This window comes from Canis aureus, chromosome 36 (genome assembly GCF_053574225.1).
Source record: "Canis aureus isolate CA01 chromosome 36, VMU_Caureus_v.1.0, whole genome shotgun sequence".
Taxonomy (NCBI): domain Eukaryota; kingdom Metazoa; phylum Chordata; class Mammalia; order Carnivora; family Canidae; genus Canis; species Canis aureus.
The window spans coordinates 6,236,446-6,248,653 of record NC_135646.1 but is presented as its reverse complement, the minus strand read 5'-3'; the positions used below and the strand labels follow the sequence as shown (position 1 = coordinate 6,248,653).

Here is a 12,208-nt window from a genome sequence, read left to right as displayed (position 1 = left end):
CTGAAGGAAGACCCTCTCGGCCAGAAGGAGCAGGAAGCGCCGCCGTCCTGACGGTCCTGACGCTGCCTGCTACATTCAAGGACAAGAAGCCCAGGCATCTGAAGCAGTGAGTGAAGGAGAGAGCTTCTAGAAAGGAGATGAGGTCAGAGAGGAAACCCGTCACGTGGGGTTGCACAGGTCAAAGCAAGAACCTGGACTTTTACACCAAATCAGGAGGGCAGCCCCTGGAGGGGCCTCAATACAGATTAATTAAATACATCCTCGGGTGGCTCAGCCGGCTAAGTGTCTGCCTTCAGCTCAGGTCAGGATCCTGGGGCCCTGGGATCGAGCCTCCAGTAGGACTCCAGTAGGGCTCCCTGCTCCCGGGGAGTCTGCTTCTCCCTCTGCCCCTCTCCACCTCCCTCCTTGTGCTCTTGCATGCACCTGCACTCTCTCTTAAATAAATAAAAATTAAAAAAAAATACATTCATTTGCTCCCTAACGACCTTCCAGGGTAGCTGCTGTTACCAGCTCCCAATCTGCGGAGGGGAAACTGAGGTCCAGAGAGGTCAAATCATGTGTCCCAAAGTCACACAGCAGAGGCTGGGGAGCCAGGGTCCAAAGGGAGGGAGTCTAATGCCCTCACCCTTGAATGCAGTGCATGGGGCGAGGAGGGGGATGGCGTTGTTCTCATTCAGGTGGGGGGAACCTCTGGGAGCACAATCTCCCACAATCTCCCCACTCCACCACCAGGTGGCTGACCCAGCCTCCAGGAAGGTCAGAGCCTCCTGCTCAGGTGGGGCCCGTCACAGGGTCCCAGGGTCCCAGGGATGGGACAACTCCACAGCCTCACTCAGGTAGGAGCTCCTTCTTTATCCTGTCTGTATCTGCAGTCCTTCCAGCTGGAATGCCAACCTTTTCCCTTTTGTCCCAACCCCTGACCCCTCCTCACATAAACAAAGCTCACAAGACTCCAAGTGGCCAGGAATCTGCCTCGCCTGGAGATCCCTAAACCCCAGACCCCCCAGCTATCCCAGACCCGCCAAGGACATTCTGTTCTCAGAGGAGAGGGGGCAGTTGGGTTGCAATGAGGAGATTCATGCTCCCCACTTCCCCCATCGTCTCCCCGCCTGCCCGCCACGGTGACCCTCCCCAGTCCTAGAGCAACTTCTTGCTGGCAGCTGCAAACCAGGCCCGCACTCTGGCCTCACCACATGCCCCACCCCACCCGGCTGTCACCAGATGACCTGTGACTGGGCCCTGTGCGAATAACACTCCACATCTGGAGCGGCACAGCTGGGCAGAGCTGAGACCCAGAAGGGTGTGAGCCCAGTGGGACCCGGGAGGAGGACCTTCCTCTGCAAGGAAAAGAAATGCCTCGGCAGGGCCTGGGCCTGGGAGGACACCGCCGTGGGCCCGAGGTGGCTGAGTCACGAGCACTTTTACAAACTTTATTTCATTCCGGCAGTGACCTTCAATGGAGGGAACACTGCCCGCCACTGAGAAGGCCTTGGGAGCACCTAGAGCAACTCCTCCCTTTGACAGGAAGGGAGCCGGGGTCCAGAAAGAGGGCAGGACTTGTCCATCGTCACCGGGCAAATGGATGTTGGAGGGAAAGAAGAAACCAGGTGGCGTGACTGAGACTCCAGGATCCAGGCTGAGCGAGTGTGCAGACCTCTGAACCTGTCTGGATCCCCGGACAGCCCTGCCCCCTCCCCCAGACTCCCACCCATGCCAGTGTCACTGGAGGCTCCTCTGTATCAGCAGGTGGATTGTGACCCTCCCCACCCAACACATACACAAACACACACACATGAACCTGCCCTCATGCAGACCCCTCCCCTCCAGCTTCCAGGGCCCGGCCTGCCTCGGCGCTGGGAGGGGGAAGAGAGGGGCCTTCAGAGGGTGAGAAGACCCCGAGAGGGCCAGGAGGGAGGAAAGGTTCCCAGGGTTCCAAATCAGCCCAGCTGGGATCAGTCTGGAACAGGCCCCTCTCCACAGCCCACAGATCATAGGAGTTCTGCCCCTCTCCACACTTTTCTAGAAGCCTGATGGGGGAGGCAGGGGTGGGAGACATGGAGACAGAGCAGAAAGGCAGAGTCAGCCAAGGAGCTGGGAAGTGGAAGGAGCTGGGAAGTGGAAGGAGGTGGGAGGTGGAAGGAGGTGGAAGGTGGAAGGAGGTGGGAGGTGGAAGGAGGTGGGAGGTGGAAGACGCCACCCAGACATGAGCCACTGCCCAGGCAGGCGAGCTCTGTGGATCAGGCCATCCATTCCCCTTCCTCCGGCCAAAGGTACCTGACCTGGGACCAGGCAGGTAGAAGATGCCATCCTCGGGTTCTGGAAGCCACAGAACAACAGGCCCCTGGCCAGGCCTAGAGGCACACGAGATGCCCTTTTATGGGTTTTTCCAAGGACTTAAGCCTCAAATTGAAATAGGAGGCCCTGCATCTCATCAGAAGGGACCTCATGACTCATTTCCTCCCGGTCCAGCTTCACTTCTTGGGAAGTGTCCCCTCCTCCTCCTCCTCCTTACCTACTTGCCCAGCACCCTTTGGGGCTAGCAGCATGCTTCAGTCTAACGGTTTAATGTAAGCCCTTAACAAAGGAGCAGAAGAAAGAGGAGGGAGGGCCCAGCAAGGTAGGGAAGGGACTGTCACTCACCACCAGTTCATGGCTGGACGGAGGAATGCAGGGGGCAGCCACCTGTGGGAGGAACAGAGAAAGGGCAAGGTTAGCATCCTTCATCCCCATAGAAAACCAGGGCCTCCTGAGATCATTCCACGGCCCCCTCCATGCTAGACACCCCTTCCCTCGGCTCAGCACACCGACCATCTCCAGCTTGAGAGGTCACTGGAAGACTCTGCAGCCTCGTGGGGGATCCCTCAGCTAATAACACTTGGCAGAGGGCGAGCGGCAAAGGCAGAAATGAAATATATATCACAATTTTTTAAAAGAATTTATTTAGTTAGTTATTTTAGAGAGAGACAGAGAGCATATGCTCATGGGAGGGGGCAGGAGGAGAGGGAGAGAGTGAATCTCAAGCAGACTCCGTGCAGAGCGCAGAGCCCGCGGCGAAGCTCAGTCTCACGACCCTGAGATCATGACCTGAGCCGCAACCAAGAGTTGGAAGCTTAGCTGACTGAGCCACCCAGGCGCCCCGTATATCCCAATTTTTAAATTCTGTAGAAAAAATATGTGGAAGGCTATAGGTCAGTGCTCCAGGATTTTTTTTTAAAGATTTATTTATTTATTTATTTATTTATTTATTTATTTATTTATTTATTTATGAGAGACACACAGAGAGAGAAAGAGAGAGAGGCAGAGACACAGGCAGAGGGAGAAGCAGGCTCCATGCGGGGAGCCCAATGTGGGATTCGATCCCGGGGCCCCAGGACCACACCCTGAGCTGAAGGCAGATGTTCAACTGCTGAGCCACCCAGGTGTCCCAGTGCCCCAGGATTTTTAATAACAGTGGGTTAAGGTAACAAGAATAAGGATTTTGTTTTCTTGGCTCTATGTTCTAAATGTTCTACGATATACTAAGATGTGTTTTAAAGTTTTTAAAAACATGTTTAAGGCCTCTAAGAAAGGGGGTTCTCCCCAGGGCCAGGGCATGTCACCCAAAGCTGCAGACAGAGTCTGGGGTCCCCACAGCACATGGGAAGCAGGTTGGTGGAAGGCCCCTGCCAGTTCCTCAAAAGAAAGCCTCGAGGGGTGAAAGCACCCTCTGTGGGTGAGCGGTTCTTCCTACCATCGCCCTCACCGTCCTCTCTGATGGAGGGTGGGGGCTGGCAACTCGGGCCTCCAGACGAGGGCGGGTGGAGGGAGGGCTGCATTTCTGAACCCTCCCCTGAGATAACACCCCCCATCCAGGCCAGGCAGCCAAACCACTACCCTGACAATTAGCAGGGCCCTTTATCAGAGACTCAGCGTGCTCTTTTTTTCTAGTCGGGACACGTTTTTCTTGGAGCTCATACCTCAATCTTGGCTCCAATTCCCAACCCAAGGGGCCCACAGAAGGGACTAGGGAAGGCTCTCCCCCAGGCGTGTGGGGTGTCTGGGCACAAGCCCTGGATCGCTGAAGAGGAGGCTGCTGCCTCCTGGAGCAGGGGGCAACCCCTGCTCCAGCCACCGCCCCGGTGGAGCGGTGACAGTGACAACCTACAGGCTCGGATGGAGCTGGCTGTTCACAAGAAGCCACCCTCAGCCGGGCCCTCCCCATGCCTGAGCCAGTCCTGTCCTCCCACCAGCCCAGGGGATCCCCAGGCTTGACACACCAGCCCAGAAGGGGCCAGGGCTCATGTGATGCTGTGCCCTGAGCTCCGGAATGGGTGGAGAAGCCGGGGGCTTTAGCATCCCTGGGTTCTCGACCCAGGCCTGCTACGGGCTTCCCACCCACCTCATTCTCCAGCAAAGAAGCCTGAGCTGAGTCTCAGCACCTATCGCCCTGTACTCACCATTACTCTGAGACCCCTTGGTGCGGCTGAGAGACTCATATATGAGGCCAAAAGAAAGGAACAACGGCTAATGCGGATTAAATACGGACCACAGGAAGGACAGGCGTTGTTATCGATGCTCGACCCATACTACCTCATTCAATCCTCCCAACAGCCCTATAAGGTAGGGACTATTACATCTCCAGTTGAGATGAGGGGCCCAGAGAGGTTAAACAACTTGCCCGAGATCACACCACTCATACGTGGTGAAGATGTGAACCCAGGCATTCTGGTTCCCAAAATGAAATGTGAAAGGGAACGAGGAGACACAGGGGCAAATGCTCCCCCTAAGTTCAGGATTCTTGATAAACGTAAGCATGAAGCCGTGAGTTTAGAAGTTTCTGGGGGAGACGGAGCCCGGCGTGGGGTGGAGAATGCCAGGAGAACAGACCGGGAAGGCCGGGAAGGTCCCAGGGGTGGCTGTGGCCTTCAGGGCTCCCTGCCTGCCCTGCCCACCAGACAAGGTCTCAGCTGTGGGGGACACAGCCGCCCCCCACCAGGCACCCGTGGGCCAGGAGTCCTGCATCTAGCAGTGGCCCCCTCCCCGTCCTCTCCTGTCCCTAACCCCGTTCAGGGGCTGTAGGTTTCAACCCCATGGGGCCAGGCCCCCAATGCCACCTCCCCCACCACTGTGTTTGGGTCCCTCGGGCCCCGAGTGGGAGTGAGCGCCACCCACAGGACAGCACCCTGCTCTGCTCCCTCCTTCGGAGCTGGAGCTGGAGCTGGGGCGAGCGCAGGGGACCTGGACGCAGGACCACTCTGCAAGGGGAGCCACAGCCTCCAGACCCGGGCAAGTCCCGTCCACAGCCACATCTCCCAGGCCGTTACACAAGGGGGTTTCTAGTCTCCATTCGGGCTCTGGGGACTGAGAGAGGGAGGGACAGGTTATGGATACACCTGAAGCAGCAGCAGGATGGACAGTGTCCTCTGAAACAGTGGGAGGGCCTCTCTCCCAGAGCCACCCTAAGGCAGTGGAAAGAATGGGGAGCCAGGCATCCCGACCCCAAGTCTCTTCCCTGCTCCCCTGAGGCAGCGCCACCCCTAAGGACTGAGCTCTGTGGACCTGCAGCCCGAGGGCCCGAGGCCTGGGTGCCCCTCGCGGCCTGCTGCCCCCCAGCAGCTCCTCCGCCCGCCGCCCACAGCTGTGCATTCCAGGCCAGCCGGCCGCCAGCCCACTAACTTTGTTGTGTGTTTCAATGTTTCTTGTCTCTCTTTTTTTTTGTAAGCAGAGAAATGTTTCCTTAAAAGGCTCTCTCCTTCCCTCCGGCACCCTGGCCCCTGGCCACCCTCTCAGGAGCCTGGAATGTGCCAGGGAGAGCCAGGGCCCCCTGCCACTCTGTGGCCCAGGCCCTACGGCCCCACACTCCTGGTGTCAACAGTGACCCCTCCCACTGCCCCTCAGGGACCCAAGCTAGGAACCCTCTCCCTGCACAGGGGGCAGGCTCTGGGGTGTCCGCAGGGCCTCTGGGTCCCGGCACTGGCCGTGCGGCACTCTGCGGCTCGGGCCCAGGAGGTCAGCCTCAGGGAAGCCCCCCGCCCCGGTGTACCTCCAAAAACCCGTCTGCACACTGGGGGCTGAGCAGGCCTCATGCCCAGTCTCTCCACTCTGAAAAACGTGACAGCAAAAGTAGCAGCCGCGGCAGACACTCCCGTCTCACTTGTTAGATGTCAGGCACTACTCTTCACGCTCTGCCTAAATTCACTCACTGAATTCCCACAACAGCCCTCAACACCCCAGTTTTACGGACGAGGAGGCTGAGGTGCAGGGACGTCAGTAAGTGATGCAACAGAGGAGACGGGACACGAAGCCAGCAGCGTGGCTCGGGACGGAGATGTGCTCCTGCCCCCTCCGCTAGGCTGATGCTGGGGCAAGCACTAATTTCCATACAGCTGGAGCCAACAACGGCCACAAGAAGCTCCCGGAATGCGGCTTTCTGTCTGCTGCTGCCCTAAGCTCGAAGAATGTGTGGGCTAGAGACTTAGTGTCCCCATTTCCCAGATGAAGAAGATAAGGCACAGAAAGGGTGACGACTTGCCTAAGGCCACTGCAGAGGAGCAGTCTGACTCTGGCGCCCGCAAAGTAGAGATCTGGGGGCGCGGGGAGGGGAGTCAGCAGGCCCAGACCAGGGCCAGTGCCCCGCACTCTTCATCCCTCACCACCGATAGCTTCTGAATTTCAAAGGTCCCTGGGCTCAACGCCAACAACAGGGCACCCCCTTGGAGACTCCCGCAGGTCCCGAGGGTGGAATGCACCAGACAGCAGCCAGCCAGGCAAGGGCTCCCTGCATGACTGGGCCCCTGCCCTCCTCTCCACCATCCGTGTCGTCTGCCCCCCTTGTCCAGGACCTCAGGCCACACATCAAGGGTGGGCTCCTCCCTGGCCCCCGAACACACCTCGCTCTGCTCCTCCTCAGGGCCTCTGCATATGCTGTTCCTTGTGCCTGGGACATGTTCATCCCACTGTCTGCATAGCTGGGTCCTTCCCAGCCTTCTAGCTTTGGCTTAAATGCCACCACCCCCAGAGAGGCCCTTCCTGACACCCCTAGGTCATGGTCTCACACACACACACACACACATTGTTTCTCTTGCACTCTTATCTCTTCCTTCACAGATCTAATTACAATTTATAATTAAACAGGTGTCTGTTTTCTTGTCTATAATCTGTTTCCCCTGCTAGAAAACAAGTGCCCTGGGGACAAAAAATACGTATTGTTCATCACACTGGTCCCAGCATACAGTAGCTGCTCACTAAATACTTGTGGAAAGATGAAGGACACTCAAGGCCTCTGCCAGGGAGGCACCTGCAACCACGAGAGGTAAAAATCACCGCCATCGCTAAGCACCTCCTATGCGCCAGGTGCCAGGGCCAATCCTGCCATAGGCCTGGCTCTCTGAGCCCTCCTGATCCTGTACTGTCAGCGATATTGCTCCCATGTCACAGACGAAAAAAAACGGAGGCTCGATGAGATTGTGACACTTGTCCCAGGTCAATCGGCCAGGAAGGGCACGCTGCAGGTGAAATCTTGGTCTGCAGGTTCCAGGCACTGCTGTTTGCAGAGCAAGAGAAAACCCAGGCACCCACCTGGCACGGCCCTGATCACCTCCCCAGCATGCAGGTGGCGGGACCGAGTCCCCAACTGAGTGACATTCCCATCCTCAGGGCCTCAAGTTGTCAGCCTTGGTTACATGAAACCCCGGGCTCTGAAACTTGCCCAGCCCTCTGAGGAGCTCTCCACATCCACCTGACCCTGGGGCTAGACAGGACCACCTTGCCCCAGCCAAAACTAGAGCCGCTCGAGTCCCTGACTCTAGCATTTCACATGATCCTGAGTAGAATTTTTTTCCCTATCTCTAGTTAGTCCTTTATTATTATTATCATTACTATTACTATTATTATTATTAAAAGCATACAACATAGAATTTACCATTTGAACCATTGCTAGGAGTACATTTCAAAGGCATTTAAGTGCATTCACACTGCCGTACAACCATCACTCCTATCCATTTCCAGAACCTTTTCACCTTCCCGAACAAGAAATCCCACATCCTTTAAACCTCATCCCCTTTCCTCCCAGCCTGGTGATCTCTAAGCTACCTTCCATGTCTCTGAATTTACCTCTCCTAGGCACCTCATGTAAGAGGAATCACACCGCATTTGGAGTCTGGCTTATTCCACTTGGTGTTTTATCCCCCCAAATTCACATGTTGAAGCCCCGATCTCCAGTACCTCAGAATGTGAGTGCATCGAGAGACAGGCCTTTAAAGAGGTGAGGAAGTAAATAAAATCTTTTAAAAAGGGGGGTGGGGGGGCGCCTGGGTAGCTCAGCGGTTTAGCCCCTGCCTTTGGCCCAGGGTGTGATCCTGGAGTCCCAAGATCGAGTCCCACATCAGGCTCCCTGCAGGGAGCCCTGCTTCTCCCTCTGCCTGTGTCTCTGCCTCTCTCTCTCTCTCTCTGTGTGTCTCTCAGGAATAAATAAATAAAACCTTTAAAAAAAAGAAAAAAAAAAAGAGGTGAGGAAGTTACAAGGAAGCCATCAGTGGGCCCTAATCCAACCCGACTGGTGTCCGTATGAGAAGAGGTGAGGACCCAGAGAGAGCCACTCGGGGAACGTGCAAAAGGCAAGGACTGTGTGAGGATGCAATGAGAGGCCTCGGAAGAAATCGGAAGGGCCAACTCGGAAGGGCCTGGATCTTGGAGCCCCAGCCTCCAGAACTGGCTGAAGATGAATTAGTTGAGCCACCCAGGCTGTGGTGTGTTGCCAGGGCAGCCCCAGGAGACCGTCACACTTAGCGCCGTGTCCTCAAGACACACATGTCGCAGCATGCGTCAGCTGCCTTCCTCTTCCGGGCTGCCTGCTACTCCACTGCATGAGCACGGCACGCTGTGTCTATCCACCGTCCTCCATGGACACTCGGGCTGTTTCTAGAGGCTTCTACTGGCACCTCCTCCACGTCCCTGCCCCCACAACTCCAGGCACCCATCTCGACTGATGGTGCACGGGAGGGAGGAAAGGAGGGTTTGCAGAGCACCTAACTGTGTGCATCACTGACCTGGGTGCTTTACATACATTATTTCAGTTCGTCTCTATGACAGGTTGTTGTGGGCTCAGAGAAGTGAGGCAACTGCCCAAAGTGGAATGGCCAGTAGTAGGAATGGTAGAAGCAGCAGCAGAGATTGCCAAGATTTCTTTGAACGCTCGCTGTGTGCCAGGCACGCTGTTTTATCCCCTCTGCTCCCTGTGACCTCCTCGAGGTAGATCATAGTGCCCACATCTCACATGATCTCAAGCCATCTCAGCAATCCTGTGAGACCCAAGACGGCCTGGCCACTAAGTGACAGAGCCAGGACCGCCACCTGGGTCTGCCCGACTCCGATACCCTCTTTGCCCAGCACACCACGCTGCCTTCGTGGCCGGGCAGAGGTGCCAGGGGCTGTGAGAGTGCTCTTGGGGGTCCCGGGCAGGGTCCACAGAGGAGGGGACACCTGGGCCAGGCCTCCAGGACACATCGCTTTTGTCTACTGGGTGTCTCACCCACTACTGTTCTAAGAGCCCCGAGGGCGGGAAGCCCTGGTTCAGAGCCTGGAGCTCACCGGGTATGTGGACAGGGCTTTAAAAGGTGGAGATGGGGAAAGGGCATCTCAGGTGGAAATGATCACATGGACGAGGCATGGAGGAAAGGACCACGGGAGGTCCCCTTAGGCTGGGACACAGGGTGGGACAAGGGAAGGAGGAGGACATATCAAAGGAGACGAAGGGAAGGACGACTGGCTGCAAACTCTCTTTCCAGGCTGGACCACGGGCAACCGTGACGGCCCAGCAGAGAAGTTAAGACTTTGAGATGCCGGCACTGGGGAGCCAGTGAAGGTGCCTGAGCAGGAGGTGGCAGGGGGAAGTAAAGGGTGAAGCTCAAAAAAAAAAAAAAAAAAAGGGTGAAGCTCAAGGCAGGTAGAAGATGTGTCATATGATCCTAATAATAATGGGGGGGGGAAGAGGAGGGGACCCCCAAAGCCCACAGGCAAGGGGCCATTGGGCACCCTAAAACCACGAGGCCCTCATCTCCACCCTAACAAGACACACATGTGGACAGACCCCCACCCCCAGGCTTTACTTGTCTTCCCCCAGCCTCGGCCCAGGAGGACAGCACTGCCCCGACTTCCTCCCTCCCTCCCTGCACGCAGCAAGTGGGCCCTCCCCACGCGAGCTCCTGCTCCCCCTCTGGGCCCCGCTTGGAGAACCTGCAGCCAGCGTGCTGCTATCTCCGAGCCCTGGTCACCGAGGTGCCACCACGGGGGTCAAGAACCATAGAGCCCATGACCCCCAGAGGCTGTGGCCTACACGCCAGGTGACTAAGGAAAGAGCCAGAGGACCCCTCGGCTGAGGTCAGCCCAGCACCTCCCACTTCACGTGATGCGTCCACCTGGCTCCCGCAAGGAGGCGGCGAGCATGCGCTCCCGCAGGACCCGGCGTACACAGTGGTCCCAGACTGCCACGGCCGGGCCGGGGGGCCGGGGTGGGGGAGCAGGGCAAGGCCAGGGCTGCAGAAGGCAGAGCCCAGCACGGCTCCGTGGCTCTACACCCCAGGCGTCCGATCTGAGCCCCAGACCCCGGGCAGGGGTTGGGGGGCTCCTGGGGAGAAGATGGCCACGACCCTGGCTCCATTTCCTCCCAGGCCTGCGCCCTCCCTCCGGGCTGCCTGTCCTCACCAGAGCTTGCTCCTGGCCTGCTTGGCTGTTTCCTTCCCTTATATAGAGTTCTGCTCAGGATCAGGAAAGGAAGTGCATCCAGTTCCTGGAGGCAAGAAGGGGCCTATTCCCAGGGACACCTCGAGCTGGGGGGGCGCGGGGGGTAGGGCCTGTCCCAGCCGAGAGTCCCCTCCAGAGCTAGGAGGCTGGCCCTTTCCCCCCAAACCCAGCAGAGGCTCCAACTCAGACGAGAAACAGAGGAGATGGGATCCCTGGGTGGCTCAGCGGTTCAGCACCTGCCTTCAGCCTGAGGCATGGTGCTGGGGTCCCGGGATCGAGTCCCACACCGGGCTCCTGCATGGAGCCTGCTTCTCCCTCTGCCTGTGTCTCTGCCTCTCTCTGTGTCTTTCATGAATAAATGAATAAAATCTTAAAAAAGAAAAGAAAAGAAAAGAAACAGAGGAGAGGGCCGACTCTGGGTGATGTCCCCGGGACTCCGGCCTCTTCCGTTCTTCCCCAAATCCTCCTGGGCCACATGCCTCTTGAACCACTGAGCCAATCCACCTGTTCCCCAGCAGCGCCCCTTCTCCTCGGTCCTCCCTCTTGTCTCGGGAACCTTCTCCTCAGGCCCCAGGCGCGGGCTGCCCAGCCCACCGCCAGCCTCTAGGCCTGCTGACACACTCAAGAACGGGCTCTCCAGACAGGGCAGCTTCTCTGCAGCGAACACCTCCCTGGCCCCTGGTCACACCCACATGCGGCAGCCCGACCCGCACGGCCCAACCCCACAGGGCGGGGAGAGCCGGGTGTGCCCCTCTGTGCCCGGCCAGAAGGTCCAGCCACGGGAAAGGGGGTACAGTGGACCGGGCAGGGCACGCTGTGGAACCAGCAGGCCCCACCTGCGGAAGCCGCTCCCCTGCAGGGCCTTTCTGGAGGATGGCATGAGAGAGCACCCAGATTAGCCCATGCTGGGGGCCCAGCTGGTCGCAGAGCATTTTCTCTGAAGATCTGCCTCCCCTTGAGCCTGAGCTGGGGCCCCAGCTCAGGGGCCCTGTTTACCCACACCCACAATTAGTGACTCCGGGAGGGCTGAGGTTGCAACCGGCCGGCCCTCTCATGATGAAACCCCGGGAGCAGAAGAATCAGAAAAGTTGCGGTCAGCAAACCCGCACTGAGCATCTACTATGTGCCAGGCCCTGGGAGCACACGAGGGTAAGCCAGGGGTCTGGGGGCGCTGAGCAGTAACCACAAGACAAGGGGCGGGGGGCATGTGGGGCCACAGGAAAGCACCAGCAGGGGTCAGAAGGCACAGCTGGGCCCAGGGCTTGACACTGGTCAGCATACTAGGCTCACGGCCCTGCCCCGCTTGGCCTCCACCCCGCTACTTCGCAGATCAGCGCTGACAACCACCCTGCTCCCCCACCACCCCACCCCACCCCACCCCAGGCCACCCAAGGCTGTTAAGCCAGAAACCTGAGCATCAGCCTCCTCCCTCCACTCCTTCCCACTAAGCCTGGACAACTCTTCGGCCCAAATATCTCTCCAAGCCAGC

General features: G+C 57.9%; 1 protein-coding gene across 14 annotated transcripts in view; it reads right to left on the bottom strand.

Annotated features, from left to right (window-relative positions):
• Window positions 1–12,208, bottom strand: part of TNS1 (tensin 1) — a 204,346-nt gene that overhangs the window by 109,803 nt on the left and 82,335 nt on the right. For all 14 annotated transcript variants that reach the window (XM_077885485.1, XM_077885494.1, XM_077885487.1 and 11 more), the window contains one exon: window positions 2,641–2,682. In XM_077885485.1, coding sequence (XP_077741611.1) covers window positions 2,641–2,682 — 42 coding nt within the window. The remainder of the gene's footprint in view (window positions 1–2,640; window positions 2,683–12,208) is intronic.